We start from the raw sequence: 23904 nt of genomic DNA, 5'->3' as shown, positions 1-23904 counted from the left end.
GTGTATGGAGAATGTTCAGGTTGGTTGGTTGTTTAGCATTTTATGGCACAAAGCAATGAGGGTATCTGCATCAAACACCTGATATAAACATAAGAATAAAAAGTAAAACTCTAGAAAATGTAAAAAAAGAAACAAGTTAAAAAGCTAAACAATGTCCAAAAATCTCATAGAGATGTAAAGAGGCCAATGGTCTATAAAAAGTTAAAAACACAATCATGTTGGACAGTGTCACCATTGCCAATGACACCATCCAATGTCAGGGGTAAACCTGTAGAAAGTACATGTCTAAAATGGTGCCACTGCTCACAGTCTAAATGATGGCACAACAGTAAAACATGGGCTATTGTGACATGAGTGTCACAAAGGCCACACATTGGTGGAACAGTCCCAGATAAAAGAAAATGATGAGTTCAAAACTGTGACCAATGTGCAGCCTAGCCAAAACAACTTCCTCCCTTCGATCGTTATGGAAACAAGATGGCCAAAAAAACAACAAAAGGTTTGAACTGGAAGAGCTTGTTAAGATGTTGCTCACTCTAAATCGACTGCCAACTGGTGCAAAGCCTAGCCTTGAACACAGGACCGTAGTCCATATATGGGACAGGCATGGCTGTAATTGCACTAGAGCAGACAGACTTAGCTATGGTGATCAAGTATCCAGAAAAACTGGATAGAAACAAAAGATACAGAAAAATGTGCCAGTTGTTTTTGAATGTCAACAAGAATGGGAACAGCAGAATGGTTTGAAAGATGTTCAGCAAAGAGAAGATGGTACTTCCAATTGGGAGTATCCATCTTCCTCAGATGACTCAATGTAATGTCATTGGTGGGGATGGTAACAAGCTATGGTGGCATGGACCAATCATCAGACTCAGCAACAGCCTCCAATTTAGACCCAATCCAGTCAGCTGTGCCTAGATACAAATGATAAAGGAGGAATGGCGGACCATTTATTTTGAAAGAGCACAGCCCACCAAGGAAGGAAGACACATCCTCAGGTGGGATGCTGTAGTAAGGATGAAAGCTTGGTAGCATATTGTAAAGAAAGGTGCAAATGGCAGAAATGAAGAGGAAGTTCATGGGACTCAGTATACAAGCTCTAGACTGGTGAAGTGCGGAAAGCCCTCATGCAGAGCTGTAGCCCCAAATTGTGAACAGCATCCAGCATCTTAAAGGCAGAGGGCCTGGCAGAACCATAAACTAGAGACTCATAGTCCAGCTTAGAACATATAAGGGCACAATAGATCTTCAACATAGAACATCAACTCGTGCCCCAAGAGGTGGAAGAGAGGACATGGAGGGCGTTCAGTACTCTTGAAACGTAGTTGCTTGGTGTGAAAAATGAAAGTAAGTTTACAGTCAAAGATAAGCCCCCAAGAATTTTGCTTTGGGAACCATGGGAAGAAAAACACCACCGAGACTGAGATCGGGGTTGGAGTGTAAACCCCACCGGTGGCAAAAGTGCATGCAAACGGTCTTGGAGAAAGAAAAGGTAAAAGCATTTGTTGTGGTCCACTTCAACAAACGATTGAGGGCAGTCTGAAGCTGCTGCTCAATGAACCTAATGTTCAAGGACCAAAAAGAGATGTGGAAGTCATCGACATAGAGACTGTTTGCAACAGTAAGAGAAAGTTATTGAGTAATGGCATTAATTTTAACACTGAAGACCATGACACTCAAGACACAGCCTTGAGGGACTCTTTCTTGTGTGAAAGAACAGAAAAGGATCCTGCAAAATGCCATACCTTCATGTGGTGTTGTAAGCCTTCTCAAGATCGAAAAAGACAGAAACAAGATGTTCTCTCTTGAGGAAGGCTTCAAGTTGAATCAGGTGGTCCATGGTGAAGCTCTATCGGTGAAAACCACATTGGGTAGGAGAGAGGAGGTCAAAGCAATAAGATGACAGTTAGAAGGAATCTTGAGATCCTTCCCAGGCTTTGAAAAAGGTAGAACAATAACCTTCCACCACATATCAGGAAAAACCCTCCAAGAAATATGAGAGAAAAGTGAAAAAGAACAGATAGATAGATCAATAACCATAATAGACTAAGTAGGTGCATGAAAATAGGTAAAAGCACCAGTGTTGAATTATAGATAAAAAATGGGATCTGAGAGCATATGCTCCACAGAATGATCCCTCCCATAAATATCAGCACCATCCCAAGACTCCCAAGATGAAAAAGGAAGACAGCAATTGTTCTATGAGGGCATCAAGGTCTGTTTGATCATAAATCTCTCTGGGAGATAGGTAGAGAGAACAAAGTGTGATGGTACGACCCACGGAGATACGAATGGTGACTGCCTCCAGGGGCACAGACAAGGTAGGTATGTGCTGGTCAACCAGCAGTGCCACCCCTCCATGGACTCGACCATCAAACGACCTGTGATTCCTGTCAGAAGGTCTGGGGAATATTTTCTGTAAGGTAAGACACATGGGATAATAGGAATGAAGGCCTTAATGTCATCCAAATTAGAAGTGAAACTTCGACAGTTCCAATGTATCAAAGTGGCTATTTTCATTTAGGTGAAGGAGAGCTGGGTGGAGAACCCTTCTGCTTGCAACCACACCATTTGTCTTTTGTAGACGGAGGTCTGTCAACCACCATGGAATTTGCCCTGGGTCTATTGGGCAGATCTCTGTTGGAAGAAGGAGACTCCAGTGACTGAGGGCATGACCGAATAATGGTTTTACATATCAAGGACAAAGGAGTTGGACCTGAGCAGTCACTGGAAGCAATGGCAGGAACAGAGACAGGAGCAGACATTGACTTGTCAACTTGTGCAACCATGGAGAGTAAAAGACTCTTCAGTTAGTGCGAGAAAGACTCTGATGGAGGCACTGAAAGATCTGTCTGCACTCCCACTGTTGCAGTGGAATGTAGAGCAACAGAGATGGAACAGGAGACAACAATTTTCTAGCCTCTGGATAAAAAATGTTGTTAACAGTTTGTAAACACTGTACCTCCTTTTCCTCTACTCACTTAAGGCAAGATCTATGGTAACCAGGGTGGGAACCACCACAATTGGTACAGAGGCAGGTGGATTTAGTGAAGTAAATGTTAAGATCAGAATATTGGTTGGCAGCATAATTTCATCCTTGCGAGTGGAGATACAGTGCACAGCAGGAACTCCTTGGCTGGAGAAACCAGCGAGAATCTCTGGCTTGGTGTTGTTCTTCAAATCCCTCTCAACAATAACTTCTCATGAGGAGTTCAAAGTAGCATGGGGAGTAACCTCAATAGGTATGTCACCAAGGGCTTTTGACTTCAGGAGGAGTTCACTATGTGTTGGTGTAGGTGTTTCCACCAAGATGTCTCCAGAACGTAACTTTTTGACTGTCTTGGGAGAGCCAGTAAGCCCCTCTAATCCCTTCTGAATGAAAAAGGAAGACATTTGTCATACAAAGAATGAATAATTAAAAATTGAAGTACAGGAGTTGACTTTGGTGGTGACTGTGTAACAGAATCTTCCATACATGTTCGTTTATCTATTAACTGTTTTTTTATTATTTTATTTTTTTCAAGGATTGGGGAATCCATAATAGAAGAATAAATATTCAGTGCCCACTGAACACAATGACAAACTAGGACACTGTGGCAATGCCAGGACTTCATGAACAATATATCCAAATACCAGCATCAGACACAATGTCCACAACACCCACTGAAAACGCCCAACATTGGTACTCAGGAACAGCTGACTGACCCTGGGAGAGCCACCCCAAGACCACCTGTCTATGGGAATTCAAGGCCAATGTGGTGTGTTGCAGTGCTCCAGACACCACTCAACCACCAGGATCTTCTCCTCCCCTTCATGGGTTGAGATGTATGGCAAACACGTGGGTGGATGTTTAGATCTCAGAGGAGGTAAAATGATAATAGAGAACCTTCCCTGGGAGGTCTCCTCACCATGTACAAGAATCCACCTCAAGGGTAGAGAATGTTCAATGATTGTCACATGGGGCAGAGATATTTCCACATACTTGTCTTCATTTTCTGATTGGTTAGCTACAGAGACAAACAATGTCTACTGTGAATGCAGTTTTGGCACTTTCCCATCAGATTCAATCCAACTTTGATCAAAGTAGTTTGTTTTTCTAAGCTGAGAGAACCAGAACCTGCTGAAAGTGCATCCTCATTATCTTAATGCTCATGTATCTGTTGATTGTGCATAGTTTGTTTCTCTCTTGGTTATTCACAAGTTAAAGTTTTTTAACTCTTCACATTTATTTGAATACAGTTTATTTAATTTTTTTTTTTCATTTACCATAATATGCTGCCATAAATTGCATTTTCCACTGTCTTTTATTAATATAAGAAATTGAAATTTTTTTGTTTGGTCTGTTTCTATACAATTTTGGCATAAGCATGTGGTCTTGAAAACTGTTTCTTCTAATTGTTTTTGTGCTTTTATTGTTCTCTATCAGATAGCATCTGCTTTACTCACAGGAATGTTGCTACAACTTTACACATTTTGTAGGAACAGGTCATTTACAGAAATGTCCTTTGCTGGCCAAGTGGATGATAACTAGAGGTTACAATCTCTATTTGTTGTTTGATGATGACAAGTAATGTGGTAATGTGTATGGTTTCTAGGTAAAACTGTGGTTATCTGCTTAGCCTTGCTCAGTTATCAATGTGAATAGTTCAATGGAGATGCATCTTGAAGGAAGAAAGCTGTTAATCAGTTCACAGGTCCAATAAGAAGACAACTGTCCAGTGTCTTATGCAAATAAACACACTATTTTTTGTACTTTGTAATATAATAAAGATTGTTGTCCAATTTATACTATGTGTCCACTCTATCTTTTCTCTTAAAATCTCAGTTGTTTAGTTAAATTTAGATTTACTCTGTGATTATCCTGTTGAAAAGCAGACCTAACAATACTTGCACAGAAATTAGTTACTACAAGAATACCATATTATCATTTGAGGATCAACTTAAGCAAGCAGCTGATATTAATTTTGACCTCAATATCATGTCTTGCTCTGTCCTTCTCTTACATTTCACCTATAACAAATCACTATATCTGTCCTTCCAGACATTATATCACAAACCTCTAGTTTTTGAGGAGATAAAGGACTGTTAGGTTTATCTTTGAATTACAATAATTTCAATAAGAATTGGAAAGAACAAAAAAGTATGGTTAAATACACACAATTTGATGCTTGAGCCTTTTTTTTGCTTTTCAATCACTATATTAGTTGAAAAGATTTTAATTATTTTACACTTAGAACACATGTATCCCATGAATCATTAATATGCATTTCAATTAATTTTAATCTGATCATGTATCACCATATATAAAAGTATCATTCAACTTCCTATTAATAAATTAATAACAAAGAAATTTCTATAACCAATAGTAACAAAACTTTAATTTTTTCTAGTAGCCAAAACCTACCAATTACCCCAGGAAAGCCCTTTAAGCCAGGAAACCCATGTGTTCCATGATTGCCTCTTATGCCTTTTGGTCCAATTGGTCCTAAAGAACCAATTTCCCCATATCCTCCTTTTAAGCCTTTAAAACCTGGTATACCATCTTTTCCCTGGATTACAGAGGAAAGTGTTTTATTAACAAAGAAATGAATTTGTTGTAACTGTGAAATGATTTTTTCATGGGTATTTTTTTTCCATAACTTATCAATACAAAAACACAAACTATTGGAAATTTAGAGAAATGCTGATTTCTAAAATACAACATAGAATGCACAGAAAAAAACAACTTATTCCTACGAAGTATATTAAAGATAACCATAGATTAGTCAACTTTTGAAAAAATACGATTTTTTCTAATGGTTAATGCCAGTGCTTATATTCTTTAATCTTAAATATACCAAGGTTTTTCTTTATTTTTGTCATCTATTTTTGTCATTATAGAATATGTATTCATATGAGATAAAGCATAGTGTTAAGGGATTATAACAAGAATAATTAAGACCAATCCTTTTGTTTTGTCTTGAAATTTAAGCCTAAAGAGGTAGGAACTTTTTTTAAGAACACAAAGCACACAGTAATGTAACCTTAATGGCATTCTGGATAAAGTGAGACTGATGAATGTATTATATGTAAAAATAAAGCTAAAGAATCTATTTCAAGACTTTCTAAACAAAATAATAAAAATATATAGTAATGAAAGCCAAAAGTTTTTTTCAAATTTTAATTTTGTTGTTTAATAATACTGAAGCTATAAAAACAGTCATTCATGAATATTTTGTTATGTCATATTCTGTTTCTATGATAGAGAAATTAATGCCTTGATGTTATGGTACTTCTCAATGTGTTCCTGTAGGATAAGGACAGGATATGACATCATGTTAATCCAGGAATAAGAATAAGCTGATGACAATAACACCTAAACTTGAGCTTCGCAAGCATGGATTATCTATAATAGTACCATTATAAAATATCAAACATCATTATTAGAAAGAGGAATATCAGTGAAAAAACACAAATGCAAATTTTTATTAGTTTTATATTACAAGGAATACATTTTTGTATTCATGGTTTGAGAAGCAATGCATTATAGAAATTCATACATAAAGTAATATAAACATTTTTATATTATATTGACAAAAATCCCATAATAGAAATAAAAAAATATGCTTTTTGATTGATACAATCTTGATTATAAAAAGTATAACATTTAGCAATTATTCTAAATCCATTCAACTTCCATTTCTACTACTACACACAGACATGCACTAAAGTAATTTCTTACAGATGGGCCTGGGTTTCCAGGTTTTCCTCGAATTGCCTTGCCTGGACTTCCTCTATCTCCAGGTGGGCCTGGTAAACCTTGAGGTCCACGGTTACCTTGAACACCTGGTTCACCATAACCAGGGGGCCTTCCAAAAAAACAACAAATTAAATTCATCAGACCAGAAAAAAACAAAAAACAATTGACAAACATTCCTAGAAACTACTATAAATTTTCTAAGTTGTTAAAAAGTTTTCTATTTTTCCTAAAATTTTATTTTCATGTACTTAGGAAATTCTTTACATTAAGGCTCAAAGAAATAGCAGCATACTTAACAGGAATAAGGTACATTATTTCTCCTAGTCTTTCTATGTAGTAATTCATGGCAAACATTCAACATTGACAACACAGAATGTTCTTCATGATTAGAACACTAATTTGATGGATAAAGAGCATTTCAAATATTTATGCTACACTTTACATGTGAGTGGGACTATTGATACAGAACTCAAACAATGCATAGTACAGGTGTTAAATCTTTTGTGTATACATGTGAAAAGCTATCAACAAGAAACATCCTCATAATAAACCTCTTTGGAGCAAACAACATCTGCTTTAATGAAGCAATTGAAAAGGAGAAAAATAATTGGTCTTCAGAATAACCTCTGGGAAACCTTACTGTCCAGTAGTTAGTAATATATTGTTTGAACCAGTACCTGCTCTAAGAAATGTCTTTTTAGGGCATGTTGACTCCAACTTGCTATTAAAAATATGATGTCATCTCAGCAAACAGTCCCATCTATAATGCTAGCTAAATAACAAATGTGAAAGACTTGACAATCTGATTAAATTCTTTTTGTATTTTGCTGTATGTATGATATGAGTGTTGCTTCAATAGACAATCACTTCTGTTTTATCCTCAACATAACTTGATGTCTATAAATACATTTCAGAAATATACCTTCTTAACTGTACAAAAAATACAACTTTATAATAGAGATTTTTTTAAACGCTTGTAGTTAAAACCATGTAGTATTTGATTTTCAAATAATTAATTTTCAGTGAACATGTTTTATAATCATACAACTTTGAAAAATAACTTAACATCGAAACATTTTCTAAAATATAATGTATACTACAGTCATATGTTGGTTATGTAGAAGCTTCTAATATTATTGTCAAATTATTTTTAAGTTTTGAATTAAATGTCATTTATTTGTTCTGTTTCTCATACAGTGACAGAAATGTGTAGTTAAAATTAAGAACAATAAAAAGTGATTGGTTTACAAAGCTAAATTCATTATTTTGACAATTATAAAATTTCAGTTAATTACGTGTTGGAAAATCAATATTGTTTAAGTACTAAGACTAATAAAACAGTTACAATATTGCATGGTCACTGTGCATCTTATCTATTAAAGCCATTCTGAAACCATTATCAAACTACTGTGAAATACATTTTACTTTATATATTCACTTAAATGACCTGTTATTATTTTATCATGCTTTATATTACAGCTGTTTACACACTGTAGATTTCATTACTTATATGCCTTTGAAAAGAAGTTATGAAGATTGAGGTATATGACTTGCTCCTTTTGTATGTAATTTAAGATAGATAAATGTTTAATAAGTAATCTCTGTATGCTCATTAAGATGACTTATGTGTACATGTGTCTGTTTGCATGTATGTGGCAGTTTGGTAGTTACACACAATTGACATGTTTTGCTAACAACTTGTGCTGATCCTAGTCTATTATTTTATATACCTCCTTCAAGTTTAAGTGATTTATGTAAGATTTGTTTAAATATTTGAACAAAAATTATGATAACATACAGAAATCTGTGACCCAAGATAACAATGAATTTCATAAGTATTCTTACTAGTTGAATTGATAATTTCATATAGTAAACTTTTCAGTTTTTAGTAGATAAACTAATTAAGTAATCTAAAGTAAATAGCTAATGCATGGCTGACAACCTAAGCAACTGAATTCCATTAACAAGTACCTCAAATTCTCATGTATATAGCAAGTGAACTAAATTCAAGCAAGAAATATCTTTATCCCTGATGTCTGAATTCCAGAAGCAGTAATAATTAAGGGCAAGAATGACTTAAGCAAGATATGTTCAACTAAAATCAACTTATGTATTTCTTCTTTCTCAATTACATATGGAATTTTCACACATCAATACAGTACCTATACATCTATGTACTGAAGTTTTAAAAATAAAACGCAAAGTTGATGATCAAGTTAACAACTTATGTGAACAGAATGTACTAGCCCCCAGTGGCACAGCGGTGTGTCTGCAGACTTATAACACTAGAATCCGGGTTTCGATACTCGTGATGGGCAGAGAACAGATAGCTTTGTGCTTAATTTCAAACAAACAGAAAGTACAAAATAAAAAAGTCAAACAAAGTAATTTTTAGATTAAGTCATGAAGTATATAACATTATTTAAGTGTGATTTACATAATGGTTTGTTTTTAGTTCAAGATTTCTTATTATATCCAATAAAAGCTTCAAGCCATTCTTGCTAAATGTATGGTATTAATTTTGAGTACTCATGATTTTAATAAACAGTTCAATTCAGATTGCAATTGTTAACAATTCAAATGAATGGCTAAAATACAAAGAAATTGATTTTTAAAATATTTTTATTTAGGTGCTCATTGTTTTGTAAAAATGAACAACTTTCCTTTTTTGCTATCTAAAAAAAAAAACAATAGGACAATTTAGCATTTTGTTAATTACTTTTATATAAGATAAAGTTTCTCAGTTCCCACTTAAGACATATACTGCTCACCACTTGATTGAAATACATGAATTATAAATACCTACAAAGTACAAAATATAAGAGAAATATATCTCCAAGTCTTTAAACCATAAATTAAAAAATGCTTTACTTTAAAGCATAGACAAAGAGCCTTTAAAAGCAAAACTAAGATTTTGAGTGATGTTAGTAATCAAAAGATGTTACTCTGCATTCCACAGTTACTCTTATCATCACATGTTTTTGTATAAGTTCTTTAATACTCAAGACTAAGTTCCTTATGAAAGATGAGCTAAAAAGCATCTGATGGCTTAATGACAGTCCAGTGAACCTGGCAAACTGACATGTCCCGAGCTTACATGTAACATAAGACAATTTTTCATTCCCCCCCCCCCCCCCACCTGATCAAGATTAAGGTGAGATTCGAGTGTAAGAAATCCCACCCTCATCTGTTGCATTGGGTATTTACATTACCTTGTTCCAAGAATTACCACAAACTAGGTATCCAAGATATGTACATATAAAACACTACTGAACAAAATTATAAATCTTCATCATGATGCCTGATAGCTGCACAAATGTTATATATATTAGGTCATCAAGAATTTAAGTTGCTTTTTTTTTTATATGCAACAACCCGAACAACTTATACATCAAAACAAAACATTATAACATTATAAGCACAGCATGAAAAAAAAGCTTATTTTACTTTGTTTCTAGAAAATATCAACTCGAACAGTTTCTACTATGCTTTGAATATACCTAGTGTTTTTGATATGGAAGATATACAGCAAACATGATGTTTAGTTTCAAACATGAAATATGTCACTAAGAAGCAATAATCACTAACCTTCATTTATTTCTTATGAAAGCAATATTTCTTACAGTATGAAATCAAGTTCAAAAAGGAGACATGAGATCCAGTGTTCATGAGAAGTATATATTACTTCAAATAATACGGAATTTTAAAAGCTACTGAAAAGTAATTTAATTTGATGAACATAAATATTCAAAAACATTACTCACAGAAAAACTGTTTTTATGTTTGTCTGTTGGCAGCAAAATGATTTCATTTAGCAAACTTTTTAATACTGCTATTGCAAAAATTTCATCACAGTAACCAAGTAAGAGACCTTTTTCATGGAGTTTCGAACCTATTCTTGAAAACATTTCTATAAAGCTTTGCTCAAGTTCTAGGCTAACATTTAATATATTCAATCATCTTGCCCTTTTTCCTGTGACTGTAAAAACTCCTATCTTCTTGTTGCAATTCAGATGAAGTGTAGTGATTTGCAAAAAACAAATGGTATCTATATAAAATTAATCCTTTCTGGAAGACGAAACATGATAGGCAGGACTTTTGATTCAGGTAGTTTTATTCTTCTGAGATTATAAAAGCATGTAAGTATGAAACTTCAGTATTTGTTTGTTTTAGAGCATTGCTACATTAGGATATCTGCAGTGTCCACCATGGGGAATCAAAGCTAGATCTTCAGTATTTATAAGAAAGTAATATTGTCACTTAGCAAAGCAAAGAAAAACATGATTTCATTAGGAAAACAAAACAGACTACACCATGGCTGGCTATCAGCTACACACTGGAGGCACTGAAGAAAGTCAAATAACTTGTCACATGATTCAAGCTGTTCACTTTGGAACAGTAAAGAAGATAAGTAACCTAAATTTACATGTAAATAAGTAACACAAGTGTGATGTTCACAAGCTATTTCCAAAGCACTCAGCTAAACAGAAAATCAATGGTTAAAAACTGTATAAGTGGTATCTTGCATATGGTAAATGAAAACATGTTATCACACTGGCATGAACAAATCATATATCTACATAAGTGTCTGCAACAAAGTCCAAAGTCCAGGGAATTTATTTTCACTTAGATAGTGATACAACATTTTAAAAATGCAACAGAACATATTGTAAAAGTTGTTTTCTTAGCAATCTACAGTAATTTCAGCTTACAATTATAATTGTAAGTTATAGTATTCTCAATGAGAAAAGCTCTTTTTACCAATATGGCCAACATTTTTTTCTGAAACTAATAGAATTTGGAATTATATGTTAGTTCTTTAATACTGAATAAATGCCTTGAAGATAATCATAAACTCTTTTCACAAGACCCTATATTCCTTTTTAAACTTAGTTTTAAGAGGACAAGCAGAATATCTGGTGAATTGGTAGTAATAACTATATCACATGAAGCATGCGATAGGTTTATTTGTTTGTTATGGATTATGCGGAAAGCTACACAAGGGCTATCTGTACTAGTCGTCCCTAATTTAGCAGCGTAAGACTAGAGGGAAGGCAGCTATGTTTGCTTATAAATGTTTCATTAAATGAAACAGAAATTACATTGGAGTTGTTGAAATGACAAGTCTCATTTGGCATGCAGGGGAAATTACTAAGAGCATCTCAACTATTATATATTTTGTTTGTGCCTATAGAGCTAGATTTTAGTGTGAGACAACCTTTACATTTATGATACATGCTTATTCCTCATGAACTTTGAAGGGTGGAAGTAATGTTTGTATGTAAATATGAAATAAATATGTATTTAAGGAAATAGTCTCAACATCAATATCCACACACACACATACACAAACTAGGAATATTTACTTTTTTGAATTTTTACAACATGTCTAGCTAATAGTTTTGGCTTCTAAAAGGGTATATTATTTGTATAACGTTTGTTGGCAGATTTTAATTTTTTAAATACCATAGTTCCACTGTAACTATTTCTGCATTTCACCATACCAAAGCAACCAAAATTACAAGATAGTTTATCATAGAACAACATTATAACACAACCACTTCTTAAATTTAACTCTTATTTTTACTTAGTAAAAGTTACACAGAATATATTGCACAAAATTGTCAATAAAACAAATAAAAACAACATTCACAGCTCAGCTTGGGGTACATTTCCTTCTCAGGTTCATTAATATTTATTATTTCTTTTCACTAATATTTATTAAGGAAAAAAAATACTCAAAATTTGTGTAAAATGTCAGAAAAAATAAATAAATGAGCAAAATCAAGCATGAGTTGTTTAGAAATTGTTGCAGTTAAATGATTTACAAATTGATGCACATCAACCATTTTTTGTTTTATTCATACACAGTCTGCATGCTCCAAATAATGATACACCCAATGAATATAGACAAAAAACTATGCACAGAAATTTGTATACAATACACAAGTGCCTGTAGAGCTTGAGTGCATAAACACAAAATTTTAAATATTGTTCAAAATGAAACTTTGTCTTTTAACTTGTGCTGTAATATGAAACACAAACAATTACACCCAAGCATCTTACTATAATGGAGCTTGCGATGTGTATGTCCAAAACTCGGATCTTGGAAACTACCACACCTATCATCACCAAGCACAACTGGGTAATATTTTCATAACTATGAAGTATTTTTATAGCTGAGCAATAAATAATACAATTGAAATTTCCACAAAAATGATGTGTTTCAGATTCAACCAATAAAAATTACAAAAAAAGGAGCAAATTTCAAATATAAAACAATCAAAATTCAAACTTAAAAAAAAATAATTTGTTTTTCCTTAGTGAAAATCTCATGAATGTTGTAACAGAACAACAGTTGTAACAGTTTCATTGATAACTGCATCTACAAAGAAATACTTCAATAAAATAGACTCTGTGATGTAATGCAGTGATGATAGCTCATTTTTAAACTCAAATTTCAATAAAATCATTTTTTTCATGGATGGTGACCATTATTGAATGTCAAGTATGAGTATGTTGTAGAACTGTCAGACAATTCCAGAAAAAGCCACAGGACCAATAGCCTTCCATAGGAACTAGCAGTTATACCTGCCCAGAGGATGGGTATTTCTGCTAGTTGAAACAACTTAAAAATTATGTAAAAACAAATAGAATAGTGGCAAGATACATCATTGCATAAACAGCTAAATAATTTTTACAACAATGATCTAAGATAAGCTTTCATAAATGAGGTGATTCATGTTATCACAAAGACAATGCTATTCTCTAATATCTAAAACTTGCATAATTGATTTTACCAACACATTATTCATTAAAATTCTATGGAAGTAGATATAACGGATGCAGCTTTGTTAACAAATTATATTTGCATGCATAAACATTTACAAGTAATTTTTCAGTAAAATAAATATTTATACAAACACATATAAAAGAATAATATGCATCATGTTCTTCTTTATAATACAATTCTTAAAGATTTGATTTTTCTCAAGAAAGTATTTGTTTTAAATTTTTATACTTCAGTGAAATAGGCTTTAGTAGCACATTGATAACTGAAATAGTATTCTTGAAAATTGTTTTTAGTAGGCTGCAATAGTTAAATTCCTTATTTTGTTTATTTGTTTTTGAATTTCGTGCAAAGCTACACGAGGGTTATCTGCACTAGCCGTCCCTAATTTAGCAGTGTAAGACTAGAGGGAAGGCAGCTTGTCATCACCACCCACTGCCAACTCTTGGGCTACTCTTTTACCAATGAATAGTGGGATTGACCGTCACATTATAACGCCCCCACGGCTGAAAGGGCGAGCATGTTTGGTGTGACGGGGAATCGAACCCGCGACCCTCAGATTGCGAGTCAAGTGCCTTAACCTCCTTGCCATGCCGGGCCTAAATTCCTTATCAAGGAAAGTAACTATAAAGTATGTGAACAAGAATAGTTTTATCAGTAAACATGAATTGTTTTAAAACTCCATTTTTACAGTTTACCTTTACAATTAATTACAAATGCTAATCTTTAAAACATAATATCATATAATGTGTTTTCTAGAGAACATAAGAGGCTAGATACTGAAACAAAACTCTTGCCACACATGCACAAATATGATGTTCACTTTAAAGTAGATGTATGTTTAAAGCACATGCCAAGGAAACTAAGTATTTCAAAAACGTCATTTACTAAAATAGCAAAAACTTTTTAATCTTAAAAGCAATTTACATTTAGTGTTTCCTGAAGAGACATGTCTTAGAACATGTGTTAATTTTAACCTGTTACTAAAGTGCTAACTTGTGGTAAGCAAGGTTTCCTCCAGGCTATGCTGAAGATAAAAAATCCATTGTTTATCTTTTGATCGTTCAAATGTATCTTTACAGTAGGTGAAATTTACACTGAAAAAAGTCATGGGTTTGTTTCTTGTTTTCAGCTCTTCATATTATGAAAGAAAATTTTAAAATCAATACTTAAAATCACTTTTATTCTTATATCAAAAGACAATTAATTTGAACAGAGACCATTCTGATGCAATATTAGTAAATGGTATCACTACAGTTTTGTATAACTCACCAGAAGGACCTCTAGGGCCTATTGGTCCTTGTGCACCTTTCTCTCCAGGTAAACTTAACCCAGGAAAACCTTTTGGACCTGGTGGACCATCTCTACCAGGTGTTCCTGGTTCACCTGGATGACCAGGTTGTCCTGGGATCCCATCACGAGCTGGTAATCCAGGTTCTCCTTTTTTAGTCTTGAAGCCTATTGTTGTAGAAAATATTGTCCTTCATATTTCATATAGATTTTAGAACTATTATCATTACTATCAATTTCAGCTTTGAAATTAGAAACCTTCATTAACCTATTTACCTATTTAGATTTACACAGATATTTTCAAGAGTTATGCTGGAAAATTAACATTTTCTAACACTGTAAATGTATTTCCAATAGGCACTTACCTCCCATCACCCATAGCTATCTCAACCTTCATTTGCCCTCTAGGCATTGTTAAGCTTTTTAAAAGTTCACCAGTCTTTTACCTCCTATATTTTTTGCATCATTGCAGCAACATGTGCTGATTCTGTGACCACCATCCACCAATCCCATTGCACCCTCTTTACTAGCACAGGTAGCTCCTTCTACCCTTGCAGCACAATCTCACTTTCAAGAATTGGCACATACAAACCCCAAAAGACTAGAAAATCAATGGGGAGGAAGGGTGGAAAGTGGGTAAGAAGAGGTAAGTACCTATTGGAAATACATTTTCAAAGTTAGAAAATGTTAACTTCTGAAACAGTACCACCTTTACCTCCCCATAACTAGAATCCCACATTGTAAAGGTGGAGGGGCCAGTGAAGGTGCAAAAACAAATAACCAAGCAGAGAGCGACCACTATAAAAAAAAGCAGGTGTGCAACAATTATAATACAGGGTACACCTGTGGGGTATAGCACTATTTTTTGAACAGGTATGCTCTTCACCCAGTAAAGAAGATAAGACATGTAGGGTGGAAACAAACAGAATATGTGGCTAGGGCTAGAGGACCATATATGAATAGGCCAAGTGTGGTTTGCACAGGTAGAAAACATTCACAGAAAGCACCTTGGGATGCTATATATTATGCCAAATGCAACACAAGAACAAAAACAACATGGAAGCACCTTGCATAAGTTTTTAAAATCAACAAGTGTGGCCCAGCCAGGGAAAACACCTTGGATTGATATCAAGAGATGTCCACCCATGCTAAAAACAGTCCGGGGGGGGGGGGGAAGCCCCTTGGTATACAAAGGATTATGTCAAGTATGGTCTGCCTGGGCAGTAACATCAAGTGGAAGCATGTTGCATAATAGAATTCATGCCATATTGTGTGTATTATATGCAGCATAACGATGATAGCATTCTTTTCATCAAGTTAGTACATATAGCTATGAGATAGTGTTATTGCACAAAACCCACTTGTGAGGAAACCTCCACAAGCCACCACTCCAGCGACTGGGAACCAGAAATGGGAAGGACCCCTGTGCTCCACTAGAAGAAAAAGGAGGGAGAAGATATGTTGGGGGTCCAGAGGAATGATTCACCAGAGACAGTACAATTGGTGTCTGCATATTTTGAAAAGCAGAAAGAACCAAATTGTAAAAATGACGGGTCATTAGGGATGGGCAAAAATCCCTATGTGCTTTACTCATGAAGTCTATGAGTGATGGTCCCTAGGATATATATATATTATATTAATACAAATGCGATAAATAGATACAGATACAGCACCAGAAAAGTGCCTGGTGGTCTTGCAGAAACACTCCATCTCCACAGTGAGCATTAGAGAAGTATACAGATATAGTGCTAAATATTAGCATATCTGACAAGGCAACACCTGCCACCAAATGCGATCCTGAAATATGATGTATAAGCAATGATAAAAGAAAAAGAAAACGTCAACTTACCTCACTCACAGATGTGTGTAGAATCGCAACAGGAGTAACATGATATCTGTAAGAGAAAGATCTTACAAGAAACAAATAGCAAAGGTTGCAAGGGAGAACTGGAGAGGATAGGAAGAACAATATGGAGATCCCAATCCAGCAGAACAAAGGAAACATGTCGCCTTTGGTCTTTTTCCCAGGACTTCTGTTCCTCACCTGTCCCAGCTCTTCATTTGGATTTTTTGTTCAGGGTTTGTCTTTTTCGAACTCTTTCCTTTCTCCCTCTTCCAGAAAGTTTGTCTTTCCCGAGTTGTTCCATTTCTTCATCTGGTCTACCTTGAAGCAAGACCTTAAGCCCCTAGTACAAAGACAAAGAGGAAAGGCAAAAGGTGCAGGCAATGAAAGATGCAACACAAGGAGGTGAGTCCCTGAGCTGAGGCATGGGATGAGACAAAAAACACACAGAAAGATAGAGTATGGTGATGATTGGATGAAAAATGACCAATCACAGATGACACAAGAGGGAACAGGACAGAGAAAGGGGCAGGGTCTGTTGCTCCATGAGGGGTCAGAGTAAAGGGAACTATGTCGGAGCCAGCCAATCCAGAATAGCCAACAGAATACAAGAAGAATGGGTCTAGATAAGGTAAAAAATCTAGAAGAGGAAGAGTCTGAATAGAGGGTAGGCATATAGAGGTGAGCCCCTGAGCTGAGGCATATGACAAAAGTCACTCTGAAAGGAGGAGTGTAGAGATGTCTGGATGAAAACTGTCAGATCAGGGATGACTGAGGAGAGGACACGATAGAGAAAAGGATAAGGTGTGTTGCTCCAGTAAGGACCAGAGCAGAGGAAATCACAACTGAATGGTCAATATAGAAGAATCAGCAGAGCACAACAAGGTTTGGTCTGGATAAAGGAAAACACCAAGAAGATGAATCAAATTGGAGGGTAGGCATATAAGTGAAGAACACTCCAATCTTGACCGAAAGCATTTATCTCCACAGCTGAAGGGTGAGGAACTAAAGTCTAAAAGAAAGAAAGTGTGGCATACCAGTGAATGGGAAACATGTACAAATATGCAGTGTTCTCTGTTGAGAATACACCCACAGAAAAATGTGAGGATGAAGAGATCACTCTGTGGAGAACTTGGTGGGGCCATGATAAGAGATCAGCCACAAGAATCAGAACTCAGGAAACATGACCCGCCAGAATAGTCATGTCAAGGTCATTGGCCCAGTACACAAAATCAAGAATCTGACCAGACAGAGATTGGTATGTGGGTCTCCTGTCTAGGTGATAAAGCTGACGATAGTGGAATTGCAGAAAGAACCAAAATCACTCCCCCCTGCAGGAAAGGGAGGAGAGGATATAGAGCCTAATGAACTGCCAGGGTTCCAGGATGTAGATATGGAAAGTAGCCTCCTCTACTGACCACCAACCCAAAAACTCAGGGTCGAGAAGTACCCAATGTAGGTAATGCTTGTGTGTCTGACCCAAGGGAATGAGCACTTCCAAGGAAGACCACATTCCAAAAGAAAGAAAACCTCAAAGACAGAAAGAGAAGGAATGGCAAACGTGACTGCCCACTCAAAATCCTGCAGCAAGTGAAGAAGGCGGGGCTCGATTAAAATGGAAACTGAAGAGAACCCCCAAATAAATAAGATACTGTGAAGGGTTAGTAAAGGACTTTTCCAATCAGAAAAGAAACACACCTGAAGCTTCTCGAAGAAGGAAGTAAGTATGAGTGATTGACCAGGCACAGGAAGAAGCAAGCAGAAGCCTGTCATCCATGAAATGCGAGTCCGAAGACCCAACAAGTTAAGATGATGTGCAAAAGCATGCCACTCCACAAAACACATACAGACCTGAAGAAAGACAGTCAATGGGCACCCAGAACAGAAAGTCAAAACTCACCTGGAGGATCCAAAGCAAGAACGTGACACTAGGGTATAAAAACCCACTAGAGTGAGAGGTAGGACTCCATGGTGAAGACAGGCGAATGCAAATAAGTATACAGCCAGGCCAGATCAAGAATGGGGCTTTAAGGTCCCGTGTATAGTGGTACAAAGAAGGACAGGAGTGAACTCCTGGTTGAGTGGGCTCCACACCTTAGATAGCTCCATTGTGTAGTAGGACATGAACAGACTAAGCAGAATGACCGGACAAGGTACAATCCTGAGGAGGAGTTCTGGGAAGTGTGTTGAGGGAGAGCTAAACAGAAGTCAGAAACCCTCATAGAGAACCTATAAAAAGAATGGAACTGTCATAAAGTGTAGCTAAAAAGACACATAAACTAAAGAAATTGAAGAAAGTACACAGAACTAATGAACTAACAAAAACTTAGAAATGTGTAGTCTACAAAGAGCTTAAAAGTAACACACCTGCAAAACTAAGAAAATCGACCTAAAACATAAAACAATAAGAAACACTTTAAATATAAAACCACTAAAGGGACTGATAACATAAATGACCCTTAAACATAGAACGTAGAAGTTGACTTAAACAAACTATAAGACAAAGGACACAAAAAGAAAACTTACCCTAAAGAACATGAGAATAAAAAGGCATCCAGGCGACAAAAACAAAGGTTGACTCAAAACTTATCCCCAGTTAGATATGACTATTACTAAAGATACAAAAAAGGAAGTTATAACTAAATAACATTAACGGTGAAAAAATGTAAAATATTAAACCAAATTAATGCAAGAAACAAACTCTATACGCAAGTTGTAAACTAAAGTAACTTAGATGGTAAAAAATATATAAAAATTCGAACTTACACAACACTGACCATAGAAGACATGAATAACATAAATTATCAAGTGCATAAATTATATCCATACACTCAAGCTTACATAACCTCACTGAACATGGGTATATTTATGGGGAGTGAGAAATACAAACTGAAAAACTTACCACAAAACACCTGGGAAAAAGAACCATACATATCTTAAAATAAAAAAATCACCAGCCGAACATAAGACACAAACTCCCCACGAATTAAAGCCTGTGCTTCCTCAGCAGACATTGGGAAACCTGAGACCGAGGCCTCGTGTTATAACCACTGTCTACTTATGGCAGGGAAATTATCAACTGCCATAAGAAACCTGAATTAATATAAACAAAGTAAAATTTGGGAAACAGAAACATCTCAAAAACAAACTAGTACAAACTTGAACATGAGACTGATATTAATTGTGCAGTCACATGAAGAACGTAAAACACATCTATACACGAGAATTGCCAATCAAAAAAGTGATGATTGTGCTGCAAGGGTAGAGAGAGGTACCTGTGCTAGTATAGAGAGCGCAATTGGATTGGTGGATGTTGGTCACATGTTGCTGCAATGACGCAAAAAAACAAAGTGTAAAAGACTGGTGCACTTTTAAAAAGCTTAACAATGCCTAGAGGGCAATGAAGATCGAGATAGCTATGAGGGAGAGGAGGTAGTATCATTTTACAGAAAAAGAAAATATTCAATATAATTTATTGAAGTTTGTGAGAAATGTATCATGATTACATTTCTTGTAGTTATTTCACTTACTGCATAAACATTTAAATTATTTTCAATTATAACTCAAACCTATATATAAAAATGCATGTAACTCTATCTTCGAATCTAAAGACTATTAATTTTTTTTTCAAATACTGAACAATTATTTGATTTAGAATACAAAGTGAAAGTTAAATATAATAAAATGATAACACTTGAAATTTCAGTTTTGGCCATTGAGTTTACTGCAAGCGTACAAAATATTCATATAATATGTTAAAGAGAAAACCATCATATTCTTGCTAGTTACAACGGATAGTTTTTGAAATCTAAGTTTATTAATTACTATATTTTAGTTTGCTTTTACCAGGTATATAAATATCGTAGCTTGGAAGAACATATTTACCAAACAATTGTCACAAAATTCTGTGAAACTAATTGTAAGTTTTCTGAACATAAAATTTACACATGCAGAACATATAACAAACACAAGGAGTCATGTGGATATATCTGTATTATGTACTCTCTCAGTAGGGAATTGCAGTGGTATTTTCAATACACTTTATATTCTATACTATGAACAATACTTGCTTTTTATGGTAACTATGTTGTCATCTTACTGGAAGAGAAACTTATTGTTGTTTTAGTTTGAATTATTAAAAACTACTTTACTAGCAGTTGTTTTAATTGATAAAGTACTTGCTCATCTCTTAGGTCTCAGGTTCAATCCCACTCATGGGTATTGCAAAAATAAATCAGTACAGAAAAACTAGCACACAAATAGTGATCATCCTATAACACTGAGATAACTTAACATGATGGCTGGGTCTTGTTTTTGAAAGGAAGGAATGTTGTAAGTTGAATTGTTAATAACTACATGCCTTATTAAAGTGATAGCTAGTGGGTTAACCTTTCAGCTGAGTTTAGAGAGCATTCATTTGAGATGAAAGAGGTCTTGGGTGTAATTATGTTTATGGGAGATACAATTATATATTTTACCATGCTATACTAAAAAAAATAAACTTTTGTTTTATTTGTTTATATTTTGCTACATTTTCATTTATCACACTTAAATAATTATTAAATTTTTGCCTTCTAAGTTACACTAACTTATGAAATCAATGCTACATTGTAAACAAAATAGTGTAAGAAACAATTTAGAAACAAAAACTTTCAGTCAAACTGTAAATTTTCACTAATATTAAAAATTGTATCAAAAATTATCACAACACGCATCAATATAAGAGAAAAAAAAGAGCTAACAGTTTGAAGAGAAGTAGTATTACCAAATTTTGCTGATTTAATATTGACTTTTGTTTTGCAATTGTTAGACTCTCACAAATCCACAACTGTTTCACATCTTCAGCTCAACAAACTATCTCAGTCAACAATTCTAATAAAGAACTAAAGAGTAAAATCATGGCAATGAAACCCAGCAAAATTATTTCATAGGATTATTTTGGTTTCCTTTAAGATTGTAAGCTTTATGTACGAGTAAAACTAGTCACTAGACAAAGGATTTTGTATAAGTGTAGTGCAATTTTATACTTAGAAGTAAAAAGTGTCAAGTCAAACAATTTTAAACAATTTTCAGAACTTATTTGTTTTGAATAATCAATTACTACATAATGATCAGAAAAAAAATTAACATCTCATTTTCAGAAATTCTCTTTAACCTGAAATTGAACATTTTAATACTCACAACTGAAGATAATAAATCATTTTTTTAGCAAAAATACAAATTGACAGAGTAGTATGTGCATTGGTGAGGAAACACATTAAGCATGTTAAAAATAATAGATTGTACATCAAACTCCACCATACACATATCATATTTTTGTTTTTCCAATTATGAAAGCAACAAGCCTGTGATGTGCTAATTGATAAAACAAGGCAGAATGAAAATCTTGTAATTTTCAAGCACTGACAAAGGTGACAGCTGCATACAATTAGACTACGCATTACATGTTTTATGAAAGCTTTCTTCCAATATCACTGCTACTCATAAATAACTAGTCAAGAAACAAAAAATAATGACTTAATATACACGACCTGAAAGGTTTCACCTTATCAAATCATGATTTACAATTTACCTGGAATTCCTGGTTGTCCTGGCAGGCCTGGTCTTCCAGGATAACCACTGCGTCCTGAAACAAAAATAAACAGCTAATTTGGTACAGTATGTTAAATTAAAATAGAACAATTAAAATTATTCTAAATGAAAATTCTTTACTGGCTTCAGAATCAACATATACTATTATGATCAACAATGAAAATATTCTCATTAATTTCATAAAGAAAATGAATATTATTATATAGATATAAACTAGATTTCATCGGTCCTTGTGTGATTTCATAACCAGTAAACGTACTTTGATTTTAAATGAATTAAATGTATAAATAGATGGGCTGTGAGTAAAGATATTGAGGTATTTAAAAAAATTGGCGATTTCTTTATTTTTTTACTTTTGTTTTATGCAAAGATACAAAATGGGATATCTAAGCTCTGTTCAGTGCAGGAACATGAACTCCAGACAATCAGAACTGTAAGATTCATAAACTTACAGCTGACCCACTGGAAAACTTCATTTTTGCATTTCATGTAATATATTGAAAACTTTATATCCTAGTTGGAAGAAGTATTAGTCAAAAACCAAAAACAGAAAAAAATAAATGCATTGTTATGAACTGCTCTTTTGGTTTTAAAACAAAAATATATACAAAAACTCTTAACAGCCATTGGTTTAAAATCATATTATCATACCTATATGAAATAAGCCATATACATTATGCCTTTATATTATACATCTTTATTGAATCACGTACCTTTTATTCCAGCAAAACCATATGGACCAGGAAGTCCACTCTGGCCTCTATCTCCATTTATTCCTTTATCCCCTTTACGTCCAGGAAATCCATCATCTCCACATACTCCAGGATAGCCAGGTAGTCCTGTATCACCCTGTGTTCCTTTGTAACCTCTTGCACCTTAACGTAAAGTTTATTTATATGAGGATTAAGAAGCATTATTATTGATGCACACTTTTAAGCCTTTAAAACATAACATAATGTTTAGGAACAACAAGGGACCTTTTGGTATATCTAGACTGTCCCATACTCTAAACTAAACTATTAAATATGATAAAATAAATAAAATCTCAAAGCAAGCCCTTATCATTCACATAGTTATCAAGATTTCTCTTAAACTCACTTAAATTTACTGCCTCCACAACATCTGAAGGCAAAGACCAATCACCTTGTAAGAAAAAGAAAACTGTCTTAGCTGAAGATGGCTCCTACCCTGCCAAAATGTATATGCATCTCCTAGTCCTACCATTTTCACCATTAAGTATATAAAAAAAAAAAAATGATGCATCAACACAATTAATTCCCTTAACAATTTTAAACACCTCAATCAAATCCCCTCTCTAATTCTTCTTTTTTCAAGAGAAAACAATTTCAGAGATTTTAACCTCTCCTCCATCCTAGTAGCCCTCTTTTGAACCCTTTCCAACAATTCAATGTCCTTTCTATAGTTAGGAGCTCAAGACTGAACACAATACTCCAGTGTCCTATTATAACCTCTTTAGACTTGTATTCAATATTTCTGTAGATACAATCTAAAATCCCATTTGCCCTACTACTAACAATAGAACACTGCTTGGATGGTTTGAGAGACTGATCAACCACTACACCAAGTTCCCTTTCTTTCATAGCACTGTTAAGGTTATTTCCATCCAAATTATACTTATAATTCAAATTA

General features: G+C 34.5%; 1 protein-coding gene across 1 annotated transcript in view; it reads right to left on the bottom strand.

Moving 5' to 3' along the window:
• The window catches only part of LOC106466618 (collagen alpha-1(IV) chain-like), a gene marked incomplete at its 5' end in the record, with an annotated part of 138773 nt that overhangs the window by 18039 nt on the left and 96830 nt on the right, over positions 1-23904 (bottom strand). Inside the window, 6 exons of the mRNA XM_022394658.1 lie at positions 5405-5549; positions 6722-6848; positions 14353-14416; positions 14802-14987; positions 22235-22288; positions 22968-23129. Of these exons, the coding sequence (XP_022250366.1) occupies positions 5405-5549; positions 6722-6848; positions 14353-14416; positions 14802-14987; positions 22235-22288; positions 22968-23129 (738 nt within the window). The remainder of the gene's footprint in view (positions 1-5404; positions 5550-6721; positions 6849-14352; positions 14417-14801; positions 14988-22234; positions 22289-22967; positions 23130-23904) is intronic.

The sequence above is a fragment of the Limulus polyphemus genome, unplaced genomic scaffold, assembly GCF_000517525.1.
Source record: "Limulus polyphemus unplaced genomic scaffold, Limulus_polyphemus-2.1.2 Scaffold2324, whole genome shotgun sequence".
Classification (NCBI taxonomy): domain Eukaryota; kingdom Metazoa; phylum Arthropoda; class Merostomata; order Xiphosura; family Limulidae; genus Limulus; species Limulus polyphemus.
Note: the sequence above shows the minus strand (reverse complement) of the source record. Positions and strands in the feature narration are given on the sequence as shown.